This window comes from Entelurus aequoreus, linkage group LG01 (assembly GCF_033978785.1).
Source record: "Entelurus aequoreus isolate RoL-2023_Sb linkage group LG01, RoL_Eaeq_v1.1, whole genome shotgun sequence".
NCBI classification, from domain to species: Eukaryota; Metazoa; Chordata; class Actinopteri; order Syngnathiformes; family Syngnathidae; genus Entelurus; species Entelurus aequoreus.
The window spans coordinates 62,792,939-62,810,218 of NC_084731.1; the positions used below are offsets into that span (position 1 = coordinate 62,792,939).

At 43.7% G+C, this 17,280-nt stretch overlaps 1 protein-coding gene across 2 annotated transcripts in view; it reads right to left on the reverse strand.

Moving 5' to 3' along the window:
- Positions 1-17,280, reverse strand: part of unm_sa1614 (un-named sa1614) — a 74,959-nt gene that overhangs the window by 19,994 nt on the left and 37,685 nt on the right. For both annotated transcript variants that reach the window (XM_062055953.1, XM_062055943.1), the window contains exons 15-17: positions 5,922-6,055; positions 5,644-5,735; positions 2,518-2,701 (exon numbers count right to left, since the gene is read on the reverse strand). In XM_062055953.1, the coding sequence (XP_061911937.1) occupies positions 2,518-2,701; positions 5,644-5,735; positions 5,922-6,055 (410 nt within the window). The remainder of the gene's footprint in view (positions 1-2,517; positions 2,702-5,643; positions 5,736-5,921; positions 6,056-17,280) is intronic.

Genomic DNA, 17,280 nt, shown 5'->3' on the forward strand with positions numbered 1-17,280 from the left:
TCTATGTGAAACTACATACTTGTATGTGAGACAGTATGTGAGACTACATACTTGTATGTGAGACAGTATGTGAAATACATACGTGTATGTGAGACAGTATGTGAGACAGTATGTGAGACAGTATGTGGGACTACATCAATGTATGTGAGACAGTATGCGAAACTACATATTTGTATATGAGACAGTATGTGAGACTACATACTTGTATGTGAGACAGTATGTGAGACAGTATGTGAAACAGTATGTGAGACTACATCATTGTATGTGAGACAGTATGTGAGACAGTATGTGAGACTACATATTTGTAAATGAGACAGTATGTGAGACTACATACTTGTATGTGAGACAGTATGTGACACAGTATGTGAGACTACACATTTGTATGTGAGACAGTATGTGAGACAACAGGGGCGTCACTAGCTTTTAAGGACGGGGGGGCTTAGCCCCCAGGAGATGCACAGGATGCGAGCGAACGTAGCGCACGAGCACAAAACTTCACAAACGGCTAACAAAGACTTGGAAATTATTCATTGTTATTATTATTATTTCAGTCGGTTTAGTTTCAATCTGTGTTCAGTACAACAACAAACATGGGTTTGCACAGTGACATTTTGTTTACAGCATCAACAAGAAACAATTACTTGCATGATCCTTCAAGATACACTGAAACACAATGAAAGTCGTGGCATTAGCCTCTATGTTATTCATTCACAACATAGAGGCTAATGCCACGACTTTAGCTCACAATACAATCATTGTTTGTTCCCAAATATTTTGAAGTTGCACAGATTACATTTTGGGCACATATGTGACTAAAATGGTTGTAAATTCAAGCCTTAGAAATATTACTTAATTACTTGAATTAAAGTAATATCTGGATCGGGATAATTTGGCTTGTATATAATATATTTATATATATATATATATATATTATGGCGAGTCGTTAAGGAAATTAAATATATATGGAAGTCTGAATAGAAATGAGAAACGTTTATGTATACTGTAAATAAGAAAGACTTAGAGTCTGTCTGCTGATCTGAAAAAGAGCCAAAGCTGTCAAAGAGCTGAGGGACCATCTTCAAAGTGCAATGCTGAAACAAATAATGCAAACAATAAAATGTAACTTCCAGGGCTTGAGAATAACGTAGTCCCGTCGTCCCGGGGACGGTAAAAAAAAATGCACGTGACGAAATTAAATGCTTCCCGGGACGATGGCTTTTAACCATTTTTTTTCTTTTTCTTTTTATGTATTTATTCATTTTACATTTTATATTAAATGTCTTGGTTTTTCCACCCTCTGAAAATCCTATGAAATGTTTAACAAGCCATCCTATAATAATACAACAGCTATTAATGTAACAATACAATAAAACAAATATATTTAATGATGTTTTTTTCATTATTTTAACAATAGGCTAATGTATATTACTTTATGTAGATTCTACAAGAAACACAAAACTTAAAAACTAAATTATTTACAATGGCAGACACAAGGTTCTTGCTCTGCAGTGCTGTGTGCTAATGTGCTTCGTACACCTGCAGGACCGCAAGCAAGGTCGCATAGAAAATGCGGACTGGATTTTGAGTGATGTGGGCATTTTCTATATGAACAAGTCCAAGGACCACAAGCAAGGTCGCAGAGAAAATGCGGACTGGATTTTGAGTAATGTGGGCATTTTCTATATGAACAAGTGGAATGGATTGGATACCGACGCACTAAAGGGGCTCTCTACCTTACACTATGAAGTGAGGGGAAACTGAGTGAATAATGACAGGTTATATGATTATTTATTTAAACTCATATTCGGGCCACTTTATAATGAATATGTCGGCATGTATTTGTAAAAAAAATAAAAAAAATACAATTATTATTATTATTTTTTTTTTTAAACACCAAATTATTTAGGGGGGCTTAAGAACATTTTAGGGGGGCTTGAGCCCCCCTAAAATAGGCCTAACAACGCCAATGTGAGACAACATACTTGTATGTGAGACAGTATGTGAGACTACATACTTGTATGTGAAACTACATACTTGTATGTGAGACTACATACTTGTATGTGAGACAGTATGTGAAACTACATACTTGTATGTGAGACAGTATGTGAGACTACATACTTGTATGTGAGACAGTATGTGAAACTACATACTTGTATGTGAGACAGTATGTGAAACAGTATGTGAGACAGTATGTGAGACAACATACTTGTACGTTCACTGTTCATTTTAATGTGTTAAGTCATTTTATGTGTTTCGCACAAGAGGTAGAACATCTCACTCTGTGTTTTCTGGAATCTGAATATGTGAGACAGTATGTGAGACAACATACTTTTATGTGAGACAGTATGTGAGACAAGATCCTTGTATGTGAGACAACATACTTGTATGTGAGACAGTATGTGAGACAACATACTTGTATGTGAGACAGTATGTGAGACAGCATACTTGTATGTGAGACAGCATGCTTGTATGTGAGACAGCATACTTGTATGTGAGACAGTATGTGAGATAGCATACTTGTATGTGAGACAGCAGGGGGTGGCTGAGCTCAGTGCGCTGGGCGTAGACTTGGATCAGGCGGTAGATGTCACAGGACTTGGTCGCCTCTTGCAGGATTGTCAGTGCCGTGGAGGAGCTGTGACTCCGCCTCACAAAGTGAACTTCCTGGTACTTAGACTGAATGAAGTCTTTACGCTCCGTCCTGTACACACACCATAGTACATGTAGTACTCATATACCACTGTGTGTATACACATACAGTATATGTCTTACATGTGGCTGTGTAGTACTGATATACAACTGTATGTATACGTGTGTGCGTCTTACATGTGGCTGTGTAGTACTGATATACAACTGTATGTATACGTGTGTGCGTCTTACATGTGACTGTGTAGTACTGATATACGACTGTATGTATACATGTGTGCGTCTTACATGTGACTATGTAGTACTGATATACGACTGTATGTATACATGTGTGCGTCTTACATGTGGCTGTGTAAAATTGATATACGACCGTATGTATACGTGTGTGCGTCTTATATGTGGCTGTGTAGTACTGATATACCACTGTATGTATACGTGTGTCTTACATGTGTCTGTGTAATATTGATATCCGACTGTATGTATATGTGTGTGTGTCTTACATGCGGCTGTGTACTACTCATATACCACTGTGTGTATACACGTATACATCTTACATGTGTACTGATATACGACTGTATGTATACGTGTGTGTGTCTTACATGTGGCTGTGTAGTATTGATATAAGACTCTATGTATACGTGTGTGTGTCTTACATGTGGCTGTGTAGTATTGATATAAGGCTGTATATATATATGTGTGTGTGTGTCTTACATGTGGCTGTGTAGTATTGATATAAGACTGTATGTATACGTGTGTGTGTCTTACATGTGGCTGTGTAATATTGATATACGACTATATGTATACGTGTGTGCATCTTACATGTGGCTGTGTAGTACTGATATACCACTGTATGTATACGTGTGTGTCTTACATGTGGCTGTGTAATATTGATTTACGACTGTATGTATATGTGTGTGTGTGTGTGTCTTACATGCTGCTGTGTGGTACTCATATACCACTGTGTGTATACACGTATACATCTTACATGTGTACTGATATACGACTGTATGTATACGTGTGTGTGTCTTACATGTGGCTGTGTAGTATTGATATAAGACTTTATATATATGTGTGTGTCTTACACGTGGCTGTGCAGTATTGATATACGACTGTATATATACGTGTGTGCGTCTTACATGTGACAGTGTAGTACTGATATACGACTGTCTGTATACATGTGTGCGTCTCACATGTGGCTGTGTACTACTGATATACGACTATATGTATACGTGTGTGCGTCTTACATGTGGCTGTGTAGTATTGATATACCACTGTATGTATACGTGTGTGCGTCTTACATGTGACTTGTGATTTAGGGCTATATAAATAAACATTGATTGATTGATTGATTGACTGTGTAGTACTGATATACGACTGTATGTATATGTGTGTGCGTCTTACATGTGGCTGTGTAGTACTCATATACCACTGTGTGTATACACATATACGTCTTACATGTGTACTGATATACCACTGTATGTACACGTGTGTGCGTCTTACATGTGGCTGTGTAGTATTCATATACGACTGTATGTATACGTGTGTGTGTCTTACATGTGGCTGTGCAGTACTGATATATGACTGTATGTATACCTGTGTGCGTCTTACATGTGGTTGTGTAGTACTCATATACCACTGTGTGTATACACATATACGTCTTACATGTGTACTGATATACCACTGTATGTACACGTGTGTGCATCTTACATGTGGCTGTGTAGTATTGATATACGACTGTATGTATACGCGTGTGCGTCTTACATGTGGCTGTGTAGTATTGATATACGACTGTATGTATACATGTGTGCGTCTTACATGTGACTGTGTAGTACTGATATACGACTGTATGTATACATGTGTGCGTCTTACATGTGACTGTGTAGTACTGATATACGACTGTATGTATACGTGTGTGCGTCTTACATGTGACTGTGTAGTACTGATATACGACTGTATGTATACGTGTGTGCGTCTTACATGTGGCTGTGTAGTATTGATATACGACTGTATGTATACGTGTGTGCGTCTTACATGTGGCTGTGTAGTACTGATATACCACTGTATGTATATGTGTGTGTGTCTTACATGTGGCTGTGTAGTACTGATAAAGGAGTGGATGTATACGTGTGTTTGTCTTACATGTGGCTGTGTAATACTTATATACGACTGTATGTATATGTGTGTGTGTCTTACATGTGGCTGTGTAGTACTGATATAGGACTGTATGTATACGTGTGTGTGTGTCTTACATGTGGCTGTGTAGTACTGATATACCACTGTATGTATACGTGTGTCTTACATGTGGCTGTGTAGTATTAATATACGACTGTACGTATACGTGTGTGCGTCTTACTTGTGGCTGTGTAGTACTGATATATGACTGTATGTATACGTGTGTGCGTCTTACATGTGGCTGTGTAGTACTAATATATGACTGTACGTATACGTGTGTGCGTCTTACATGTGGCTGTGTAGTACTGATATACCACTGTATGTGTACGTGTGTGTGTCTTACATGTGGCTGTGTAGTACTGATATAGGACTGTATGCATACGTGTGTTTGTCTTACATGTGGCTGTGTAATACTTATATACGACTGTAAGTATACGTGTGTGTGTCTTACATGTGGCTGTGTAGTACTGATATAGGACTGTATGTATACGTGTGTGTGTCTTACATGTGGCTGTGTAGTACTGATATACTACTGTATGTAAACGTGTGTGTGTCTTACATGTGGCTGTGTAGTACTGATATAGGACTGTATGCATACGTGTGTTTGTCTTACATGTGGCTGTGTAATACTTATATACGACTGTAAGTATACGTGTGTGTGTCTTACATGTGGCTGTGTAGTACTGATATACCACTGTATGTATACGTGTGTCTTACATGTGGCTGTGTAGTACTGATATAAGACTGTATGTATACGTGTGTGTGTCTTACATGTGGCTGTGTAATACTGATATAAGACTGTATGTATACGTGTGTGCGTCTTACATGTGGCTGTGTTGCGAGGGCTTCATTGATGGACTCAGCAGGTTTGCCTCCAGTATTTCGTTGAAACCGGAGTTCCCAACGTTTCTGGCCAACTGAGGGAGAGATTTCAGAATCACAATTCCAACTTTGACCACAGCGTCAGTTGCTATGTCCAGTGGCGCTTTCCATCATTTTCAGCAGACTGCATTGCAAAATAATGACCCCCCCCCTCTTCCTCTCATGTGAGACCCACCCAGGAATGGGACCATATGAATCTTTCCGCCTGGAAAAGGACGTACCAGCAGGTCGGAGGTGCCCAGACTGTCCAGACTGAGAGACTGAATCCTAGAGACGTGGACGCCCATCTCTCTGTGGACCCCCGAACACTCGATGCAGGTCAAGATGCCCAAGTTAGTCGACACCCATCCAGGGTCTGCAGGGGGACAAATGAGGAAGTATTTTTCAGACCCGACTAGTCTGCTTCCTAAGTCCATTCCTCAGGGTTCTGTAGTGATCAGCAAATCTCAGTCCTTGCTTTTAATTCCACTCGTGAGTAGCTAACAGCATGTGTGATTTCACCACAATGACTCGTGATTAGCTAAAGTCCATTCCTCAGGGTTCTGCAGTGATCAGCAAATACAATTTCTTGCTTTTAATTCCACTCGTGATTAGCTAACAGCATGTGTGATTTCAACACATTGACTCGTGATCAGCTAATAGCAGAGGTGTGGACTCGAGTCACATGACTTGGACTCGAGTCAGACTCGAGTCATGAATTTGATGACTTTAGACTCGACTTGACAAAATGTAAAGAGACTTGCAACTCGACTTAGACTTTAACATCAATGACTTGTGACTTCACTTGGACTTGAGCCTTTTGACTTGACATGACTTGCTACTTTCTCCAAAACCTAAAGTTTAAAAAGTTATTTGGGAGCGCTCCGTAGCTTTCATTTTGTACATGTCTGTCTATCAGCGTGTGTGCTGCGTGTCAGCGTGTGTGCGCTCAGTACAACAGCCAATCAAATTAGATCTACATTGTTTTCATCACACAGCATTCAGCCAATCAAATTGCAGGACAACCAATGAACAAGAGTTGTCAAACAACGCGCCAGTGAGAAAGATTTATACCAAAGTTGGTTTCGTTCGGGTATAAAAACTACGACTTGGTCAACAAAAAACGAATTGCCGTAGGCAAATCACGCAGTTCGAATATTACAGACGGAGACGCAACAACTTCCAACTTCGTTCGACATTTGAATTTGCACAAAGAAGGGTAAGTTATGAATGTAAGATAACGTTTATTGGCTAAGTAACATGACTTTTGTTTGCTGTGTAGTTAAATCAGTGAGGCTGTAAAGTCACTGCTAACGTCATAACCATAGACATCTTATAAGTAGACGCAGCATCGAACGCTACTGCTTACTGGCGCAGACGAGACGCGGGGCCGCCATCTTGGAGTGGTGATCTGCTCCACTCAGTGCAATTCATTTGGCAGGAGCAATGAACTGTCAGCGCATTTAATTCATTTTACCTCACTGAATAACACTCATTTTCACGCGCTTTTTCGTCATACGTGTAGCTATGATAACGGACACATGTTTTATTATTCATAGTTTGCTTAACAGTAATATAATATTCTTATATGCTATAAGTGACCAGACTTTCCGAGATCAAAACTGGGAATATAAGCCCAGAGAAGGGGGAAAAAACGGTCAGCTATTTTTAAATTGAAGAAACAATATGATTACGTTATATATACATGCGTATATCCTACATAAACAATGTATGAATACATTAGATATCTATATATCTTATAGACCGTATCTCTGTTGCTGCAGCAGCAGAGAGTTTATTCTGTCTTGACACTTTGTATTGATATTTTGTATTACATTCTTCCCTTAAATGATCATGTTTACAGTGATTGTTATATATGTATTTTTTATGTATGTCGCTTTGGATAAAAGCGTCTGCCAAATACTTAAACATATACAAACACCTGAAAGTCTTTATATCAGCTAAAACCACCAATCTGTTTCACTGGATTCAGAATAAAACCAAATGCTGTCTTACCCAACAATGTTAGTATTTGAATATTGTTACTTGAAGACTTATTCCTGGTTACAATTATACTGTTAAGAAAGTATTGTCTTATATTTAGCCTAAAATGAGAATGCATCATAATCAGTGGTGGCTGGTGAATTTTGTTTTAGGTGGGGCTGAAAGTTTGTAAACCAAACCCCTGTAGGGGGGTCATCCTCCCCCAGAATATTTATTTGTGATTTTCACATACAAATATTGAAGATCTTTGCTCCTTCTGAACTCTGTGGTAATGTTATTTTCATAAAATTCAACCAATAGTACATTAATGTTAAATCTTACTTGTGAAAAGTAATCCCCCGATTCCTATTTTCAACAGTCCGCTCATTTGAGCAGGAAAACGCTGAACACCAGCCCGGAATCTTTGTTTTCTACCTGTCAACTGTCAGTTTAGGCTGCTCGCCGGCTCCTCATCACCACTTCAAGATGCAATTTGCTCGCGTCACAGCAACCAATACTGCGTCTACTTAAAAGATGTCTATGGTTATAACATCATTTCAAACACAGCAATATGTTGCGTCCACTGCAGTTTGCTACCTTATTCATACTTTTTGTCAAGTGATTTTTTTAAGCAGGTTTGCATGAGGTACCTACAAATAACGTCACGTTAGTCAATGTATCACACACAGTAACATAACGTTAGACGGCGGTCAGCAGCACCGCGTATTTTAGCCACCTACAAAAAGACAAACATAGTCAAATAAAGGTCAGTTGAAATGTATACTATATTAAGAATATGTGTACATATTGCATAGGGCCCTGACATCTAAAAAGTACAACTCTGTTCATTGTTATGTTCATGTATTTGTTATGTTTTTCATGTGTACGCACACATAAACACACATACAGTATGAGATGAGATCAGTGAGATAAGGTAAGAACAGAATAGAAACTGCTGTGGAACTAGTTACAATGCAATATGCCATGGAAATACAATGTTAACACTTTTGTACAAATAAGTACAGTTGCACTTGTTTTTGCAAATGTGTTTATTCTGTAAAGGAATGAGTTAAATGTTTAAAATTGTTTAAACTATTAAAATGACTGGTTAATAGTGCTATTATGAATTGCAATGTCAGTACTATTTTTTTTCCTGCTATTTCAAATGCACTTGTTTTAATAAATAAATACAGCGGTTTAAAAGCATACACAATCTGTGTAAAAATATTAGTCTGTGGTTAAAAGGACTTGAAAGGACTCGAAACTCAAAATGCAGGACTTGTGACTTGACTTGAGACTTTCCAGTCTTGACTTTGGACTTGACTCGGGACTTGCCTGTCTTGACTCGGGACTTGACTCGAGACTTGAGGGCAAAGACTTGAGACTTACTTGTGACTTGCAAAGCAATGACTTGGTCCCACCTCTGGCTAATAGCATGTGTGATTTCACCACAATGACTCGTGATTAGCTAAAGACCATTCCTCAGGGTTCTGCAGTGATCAGCAAATACAATTTCTTGCTTTTAATTCCACTCATGATTAGCTAACAGCATGTGTGATTTCAACACATTGACTCGTGATTAGCTAATAGCACATGTGATTGCACCACATTGACTCGTGATCAGCTAATAACACGTGTGATTTCACCACATTGACTCATGATCAGCTAACACCATGTAAGATTTCACCACAATGACTCGTGATTAGTTAATAGCATGTGGGATTTCACCACATTGACTCGTGAGATAGGCTCCGGCACCCCCCGCGACCCCAAAAGGGACAAGCGGTAGAAAATGGATGGATGGGACTCGTGATTAGCTAATAGCATGTGTGATTTCACCATGTGTGATTTCACCACATTGACTTGTGATTAGCTAACAGCATGTGTGATTTCAACACATTGACTCGTGATTAGCTAATAGCATGTGTGATTTCACCACACTGACTCGTGATTAGCTAATAGCATGTGTGATTTCACCATGTGTGATTTCACCACATTGACTCGTAATTAGCTAATAGCATGTGTGATTTCACCACATTGACTCGTGATTAGTTAATAGCATGTGTGATTTCACCACATTGACTCGTGATTAGCTAATAGCATGTGTTATTTCACCTCATTGACTCGTGATTAGCTAATAGCATGTGTGATTTCACCACATTGACTCGTGATTAGCTAATAGAATGTGTGATTTCACCACATTGACTCGTGATTAGCTAATAGCATGTGTTATTTCACCTCATTGACTCGTGATTGCTAATAGCATGTGTGATTTCACCACATTGACTCGTGATTAGCTAATAGAATGTGTGATTTCACCACATTGACTCGTGATCAGCTAATAGAATGTGTGATTTCACCACATTGATTCGTGATCAGCTAATAGCATTTGTGATTTCACCACATTGATTCGTGATCAGCTAATAGCAAGTGTGATTTCACCACATTGACTCGTGATTAGCTAGTTGCATGTGTGATTTCACCACATTGACTCGTGATCAGCTAATAGCATTTGTGATTTCACCACATTGATTCGTGATCAGATAATAGCAAGTGTGATTTCACCACATTGACTCGTGATTAGCTAATAGCAGAGGTGGGACCAAGTCATTGCTTTGCAAGTCACAAGTAAGTCTCAAGTCTTTGCCCTCAAGTCTCGAGTCAAGTCCCGAGTCAAGACAGGCAAGTCCCGAGTCAAGTCCAAAGTCAGGACTGGAAAGTCTCAAGTCAAGTCACAAGTCCTGCATTTTGAGTTTCGAGTCCTTTCAAGTCCTTTTAACCACAGACTAATATTTTTACACAGATTGTGTATGCTTTTAAAACGCTGTATTTATTTATTAAAACAAGTGCATTTGAAATAGCAAGAAAAAAAATAGTACTGACATTGCAATTCATAATAGCACTATTAACCAGTCATTTTAATAGTTTAAACAATTTTAAACATTTAACTCATTCCTTTACAGAATAAACACATTTGCAAAAACAAGTGCAACTGTACTTATTTGTACAAAAGTGTTAACATTGTATTTCCATGGCATGTTGCATTGTAACTAGTTCCACAGCAGTTTCTATTCTGTTCTTACCTTATCTCATTGATCTCATCTCATACTGTATGTGTGTTTATGTGTGCGTACACATGAAAAACATAACAAATACATGAACACCTGATTCATTCCCAACAATGAACAGAGTTGTACTTTTTAGATGTCAGGGCCCTATGCAATATGTACACATATTCTTAATATAGTATACATTTTAACTGACCTTTATTTGACTGTTTGTCTTTTTGTAGGTGGCTAAAATATGCGGTGCTGCTGACCGCCGTCTAACGTTATGTTACTGTGTGTGATACATTGACTAACGTAACGTTATGTGTAGGTACCTCATGCAACCCTGCTTAAAAAAATCACTTGATAAAAAGTATGAATAAGGTAGCAAACTGCATTGGACGCAACATATTGCCGTGTTTGCAATGACGTTATAACCATAGACATCTTATAAGTAGACGCAGTACTGGTTGCTGTGACGCGAGCAATTTGCATCTTGAAGTGGTGATGAGGAGCTGGCGAGCAGCTTAAACTGACAGTTGACAGGTAGAAAACAAAGATGGTGTTCAGCGTTTTCCTGCTCAAATGAGCAGACTGTTGAAACAAATAAATCTTCTGGGGGAGGATGACGCCCCTACAGGGGTTTAGTTTACAAACTTTCAGCCCAACCTAAAACAAAATTCACCAGCCGCCACTGATTATGGTGCATTCTCATTTTAGGCAAAATATAAGACAATACTTTCTTAACAGTATAATTGTAACCAGGAATAAGTCTTCAAGTAACAATATTCAAATACTAACATTGTTGGGTAAGACAGCATTTGGTTTTATTCTGAATCCAGTGAAACAGATTGGTGGTTTTAGCTGATATAAAGACTTTTAGGTGTTTATATATTGTAATATCTGTGATATTTGCATTAGAGTACTGTGTCTTTAAGGGTTTGGGGAACGCGCATGCGCGAGTGAGTTGGCGGAGAACTTGAGTGTGTGTGAGCGTGAGTTGTGGCTAACAGCAGCTCGTGTATGTGTGTGCGTTACTTTTTGAACTACAACCAGTTACCGCTTGTTAATAAAGCGATTGAGCAGCGCATCCTCGTCTGTGTGACTTCTTCTCCACTGCGGGGCATTACATTGGTGTCAGAAGTGCTTCGAATTCAACCCGCTGCCGCCCGCATTGTGGAGCGAGGATGTTCGCCGACCGCAGCGCTCGAGTGAAGGTAGAGAGAGGAACTGGAGAGTGTGCGATTGACATGCCGGACGCAGTTTGCGTCGAGCACGGACGCCATGAAGCCAGCGTTTCGCGCCACATGGACAACAGTACCGCCATGACAGAGTGGCGTCATGACGCAGGAGCGCATGTGCCGCCGCCGCCGAATGTAAACAAACATGGCGGCGGCCATGAGTTTGTGTGGGAAGCATTGAGGAGGCTGAAGTTTTCCGGGAAAGGAAGCTGGGAAGCTTATAAAATTCAGTTTGAGCTTGTGGCTAATAAAGCAGGCTGGACTGAGGAGATGAGGGCAATACAGTTGGCTTTGTCACTGACGGAAGAAGCTGCGTCCTGTTTGCTCCTGCTGAACCCGGAAGAGAGACTTCATTACAGTGCGCTGCTTGCTGCACTGCAAAGGCGTTTTGGAGAGTTTGACTTGAGGGACTCTTTACGCTGTGAGTTTAAGCAACGTGTCAGACTACCGGGTGAGTCGCTTCGGTGCCTTGCTCATGGGATCGAGAGGCTGGGTCGGCGTGCGTATATCGGAATGCCGAACGCAATCCAAAACGAACTGATACGTGATCAATTCATCCAAGCACTTAAACCGGATGAACTGCGCTTGCGCGTCCAGCTCGCCCACCCCACAGCCCTGGCAGATGCACTCGAACTTGCTATGGAGAGAGAGATCGCCACTGGGGCAGCACTTGAGACATTTTCCCGCCCAGTTCCGGCTGCATCGTTTACGCAGGAAGCTGAACAAAGACCGGCGTGGGTGGAGGAACTTGTATGTGTGCTGCAGACCCGCCCAACACAGTATGAGGAAAAGAAGGACAGACGAGCGTGCACTGCTGTCTGCTGGGGGTGTGGACAACTTGGCCACCTGCTGCGGCGCTGTCCAAATAGGAAGGACCAGCAGGGAAACGGGAGAGGGTCTGTGTAGCCCGGACGACACGGACCCCTTTAGCCAGTTACCGGGAGCACAAGCCCTTGAGTGACGAGACTGTTGTGACTGTGGGCTGGACAGAAGTGGGGGACCCATGTCATGTTTTCGTGCAGATTGGGGGCGTGGCCTGCACAGCCCTGGTGGATACTGGATCTTCAGCCACGATTGTGAGACCGGACGTTGTTCCAGCTGGAACCGTTTTAGAACCAAGTCTCACCAGATTAAAGACAGTGACAGGGGAAATAGCCCAGATGAAAGGCAGAGCGACGTTTATGTTCGTAATCGGAGGCTTGTCAGCGACATTTTCCGCTTGGGTGGCGGATGTGAGCGACCCATGTATACTTGGTCGAGACTTTTTGAAAGCCACAAGATGTGTAATAGACCTGGGGTCTGCGGTGTTCGTTTTGCCGAGTGGCCAGCGAGTAAAGCTGACCGCTCCCACTGAACGGACTGTGGCTGTGTCCGTCAATACCGCAGTCGCCAGTCCGACAACCTGGGAAGAGGCTGTCAGGCCCCCCATAGAGAGGGATGAGGCAATCAGGGAGCTCGCAGCCAAGAGGACACCATCCACCACGCAGCAGCCACCGGTAATGGGGGCAGAGTCCGCTCGCCCTGAAGAATCAAGTCCAAAGTGGGGGGCGACGTCATCCGGGCCGTCCACAACAGTAGCGCTAAACCAACAACGGCAAAATGAGGACCGGACAGTAGCGGTCCGCTCCATCTGGGAAAAGAACTGCGTCAGCCTCGAAGGGGAGCAGCGCGAGCGGCTGTGGCACGTATTGTGGGACTTTAAGGACATTTTCGCCCTCAATGAAAATGAGGTGGGTCTCACCCATCTGGTTGAACACCACATCGACACTGGGGATGCGCGGCCAGTCAAGGTGCGCCCCCGTCGCCTTCCCATGATCCGGCAGGAGGCGGCTGATAGAGAGGTCCACGCCATGCTCGAGGCGGGAATCATAGAACCCTCTGACAGTCCGTGGGCGTCTGCCGTGGTCATAGTTCCCAGGAAGAACAGCACAAGACCGCGGTTCTGTGTTGATTACAGGCCGCTGAATAAAGTGACAAAAAAGGATTGTTACCCACTCCCGCGGGTCGATGAGACGTTGGACCTGGTCTCGGGGTCCCCGTGGTTCTCGTCGCTCGACCTGCGCAGTGGATACTGGCAGGTCCCACTCACCCCTGAGTCACGACAGAAGACAGCGTTCTGCACCACCAGGGGCCACTGGCAATTCAAGGTCATGAGCTTTGGGCTCTGCAACGCACCAGGGACATTTGAGCGACTGATGGACACAGTGCTCGCTAACATCCCCAGGCAAGAGTGCTTGGTCTACTTGGACGATGTCCTCGTCCATGGACGGTCCTTTCAGTCAGCCCTTGATTCCTTGAGGCTGGTACTGGAAAGGATTGCGGCAGCTGGACTGAAACTCCACCTGGAGAAGTGCCATTTCCTGCGGCGTGAGGTGGAGTTTCTGGGCCACAAGGTGGACGGGAGCGGCATCACCACGCTGGAGGAGAAGATCAGCGCTATCAGAGACTGGCCAATTCCGAAGGACCAAAAGCAGCTAAAAAGCTTCTTGGGACTTGCCTCATTATCGGCGTTTTGTAAAGGGATTTTCATGCAGTGGCGCACCGTTGTTTAGCCTCCTTCTGAACGATCAGTCGCCAGTCGCCAGTCCGACAACCTGGGACTGGCGACTGTCACGAGGCATTTTCTGGCCTCAAGAAGGCCCTCATAAATGCTCCTGTCCTCACTACTCCAGACCCAGCTAAACCTTTTGTGTTGGATACGGACGCCAGTAATGTTGGAATGGGCGCGGTGCTGTCGCAGGTGGGCCCAGAAGGTGAACGGGTGGTGGCTTACTTCAGCCGCACCTTCAACAAGAGTGAGCGGCGGTAGTGTGTGACCAGACGTGAACTGTTAGCTGTTGTGTTGGCTGTACGCCATTTCAAGTACTACTTGTGTGGCGTGTCCTTCACCATCAGAACAGACCATGCAGCACTTCAATGGCTGGTGTCGTTTCGTGAACCAGAGGGTCAGGTGGCGCGATGGCTGGAGGAGCTGCAGTCTTTCCACTTTAGTGTGTGTCATCGTGCTGGGGCGCAGCACGCCAATGCAGACGCTCTCTCTCGGCGGCCGTGTGCTATTGATGGCTGTAGCTACTGTGACCGGCGAGACATCAGAGAGAAGGAGCTGCGCGGAGATGAGACCGCTGACGGGCCTTCATGCTGCACCTTGGAGACTGTGGACGCTGCAGAATGGGCGGCCAGGCAAGGGGAAGACAGCGATCTCAAACCAGTGCGGCAATGGGTCCAGAGTGGTAGGAGACCACCCTGGGATGGCGTGTTGGGGCTGTCAGTCGGCACCAAGGGCCTGTGGAGTAAGTTTGCTGTGCTGCGCATCAGGGACGACGTACTGCAGCGTGCGTGGAAGGAGCCGGCCACCGGGGAGGAGAGATGGCAGGTGGTGGTACCGAAGACTTTGAGGGACGCAGTGCTGAAGGCGTGTCATGGGGGCACGGGCTCAGGGCATTTTGGCAGCACAAAGACGCTCCGTCGGTTGCGCCAAGGGTTCTACTGGGGTCAGCACCGGCGGGACGTGGAGGACTTCTGTCGGCGCTGTGATGAGTGCGCAGCCTACAAGGGACCCCAGGACCAGCAAGGGGTTGGAGCACCCATGGAGAGAGTAGCTGTGGACATTATGGGCCCTTTTCCCGTAACAGACAGAGGAAACAAGTATGTGCTGTGCGCAATGGATTATTTTACTAAGTGGCCGGAGGCGTACGCACTGCCGAACCAAGAAGCGGAGACAGTGGCTGATGCCTTACTGGAGGGCATGTTCAGTCGCTTTGGAACGGCAGATATCCTCCACAGCGACCAGGGCAGGAATTTTGAATCCAGGGTTTTTGCTGCCCTGTGTGAAAGACTGGACATGCAAAAGACACGCACGACTCCCTTGCATCCGCAAAGTGATGGACTAGTGGAGCGGTTTAACCGCACCATGCAGCAGCAGCTAGCCATCCTCACCGCCAACCATCAGCATGACTGGGACTGGCATATTCCACTAGTGCTGATGGCATACCGTTCCGCGGTTCAAAGTTCCACAAGCTGCACCCCTGCCCTACTGATGTTGGGTCGGGAGATCCGGACACCTGCTGAGTTGGCGTTTGGGAGACCACCAGGCAGTACCGAGGATCGGCCGGGACTGGAGTACGCGCGGAAGTTGCAGGATCGGATGGAAGCGGCACATTCCTTCGCACGAGACCAGTTGGGGAAGGCTGGTTTGAGGTAAAAGAGGAACCATGACGTGCGGAGCAAGGGCCGGGACTTTACGCCTGACGAGCTGGTCTGGGTGTACACACCCAAAAGGAAAAAAGGACGTTGCCCCAAGTTGGACAGTCATTGGGACGGTCCGTGTAGGGTGCTTGAGAGGGTGGGGGAAGTAGTCTATAGAGTTGCAGTGCCCCCTAAGGGCCGAAAAGTTGTCCTGCATAGAGACCGTTTGGCACCCTACAGGGGCAGAGAAGTTCCTCAGTTTGAGACGGCGCCTGCCTCACCAGATGGCAATGGACAGTTAGTGGATCAAGGTTCCCCATATTCCACCATTGTCGTCCCTGTTCAGCCGCTAGCGCCACGTGTTGATGGACCTGAGTCAGAACAGGGCCGGCCACAAAGACAGAGGCGTAGACCGCCGAGGTTCAGGGATTTTCTTGTTGACCCCTCGGGGCGAGGGGCTTCATAAAGGGGGAGGCAGTGTAATATCTGTGATATTTGCATTAGTGTACTGTGTCTTTAAGGGTTTGGGGAACGCGCATGCGAGAGTGAGTTGGCGGAGAACTTGAGTGTGTGTGAGCGTGAGTTGTGGCTAACAGCAGCTCGTGTATGTGTGTGCGTTACTTTTTGAACTACAACCAGTTACCGCTTGTTAATAAAGCGATTGAGCAACGCATCCTCGTCTGTGTGACTCCTTCTCCACTGCGGGGCATTACAATATGTTCAAGTATTTGGCAGACGCTTTTATCCAAAGCGAAATACATACAAAATACATGTATAACAATCCCTGTAAACATGATCATTTAAGGGAAGAATGTAATACAAAATATCAATACAAAGTGTCAGGACAGAATAAACTCTCTGCTGCTGCAGCAACAGAGATACAGTCTATAAGATATATAGATATCTAATGTATTCATACATTGTTTATGTCGGATATACGCATGTATATATAACGTAATCATATTGTTTCTTCAACTTAAAAATAGCTGACCGTTTTTTCCCCCCTTCTCTGGGTTTATATTCCCAGTTTTGATCTCGGACGTCTGGTCACTTATAGCATATAAGAATATTATATTACTGTTAAGCAAACTATGAATAATAAAACATGTGTCCTTTATCATAGCTACACGTATGACAAAAAAGCG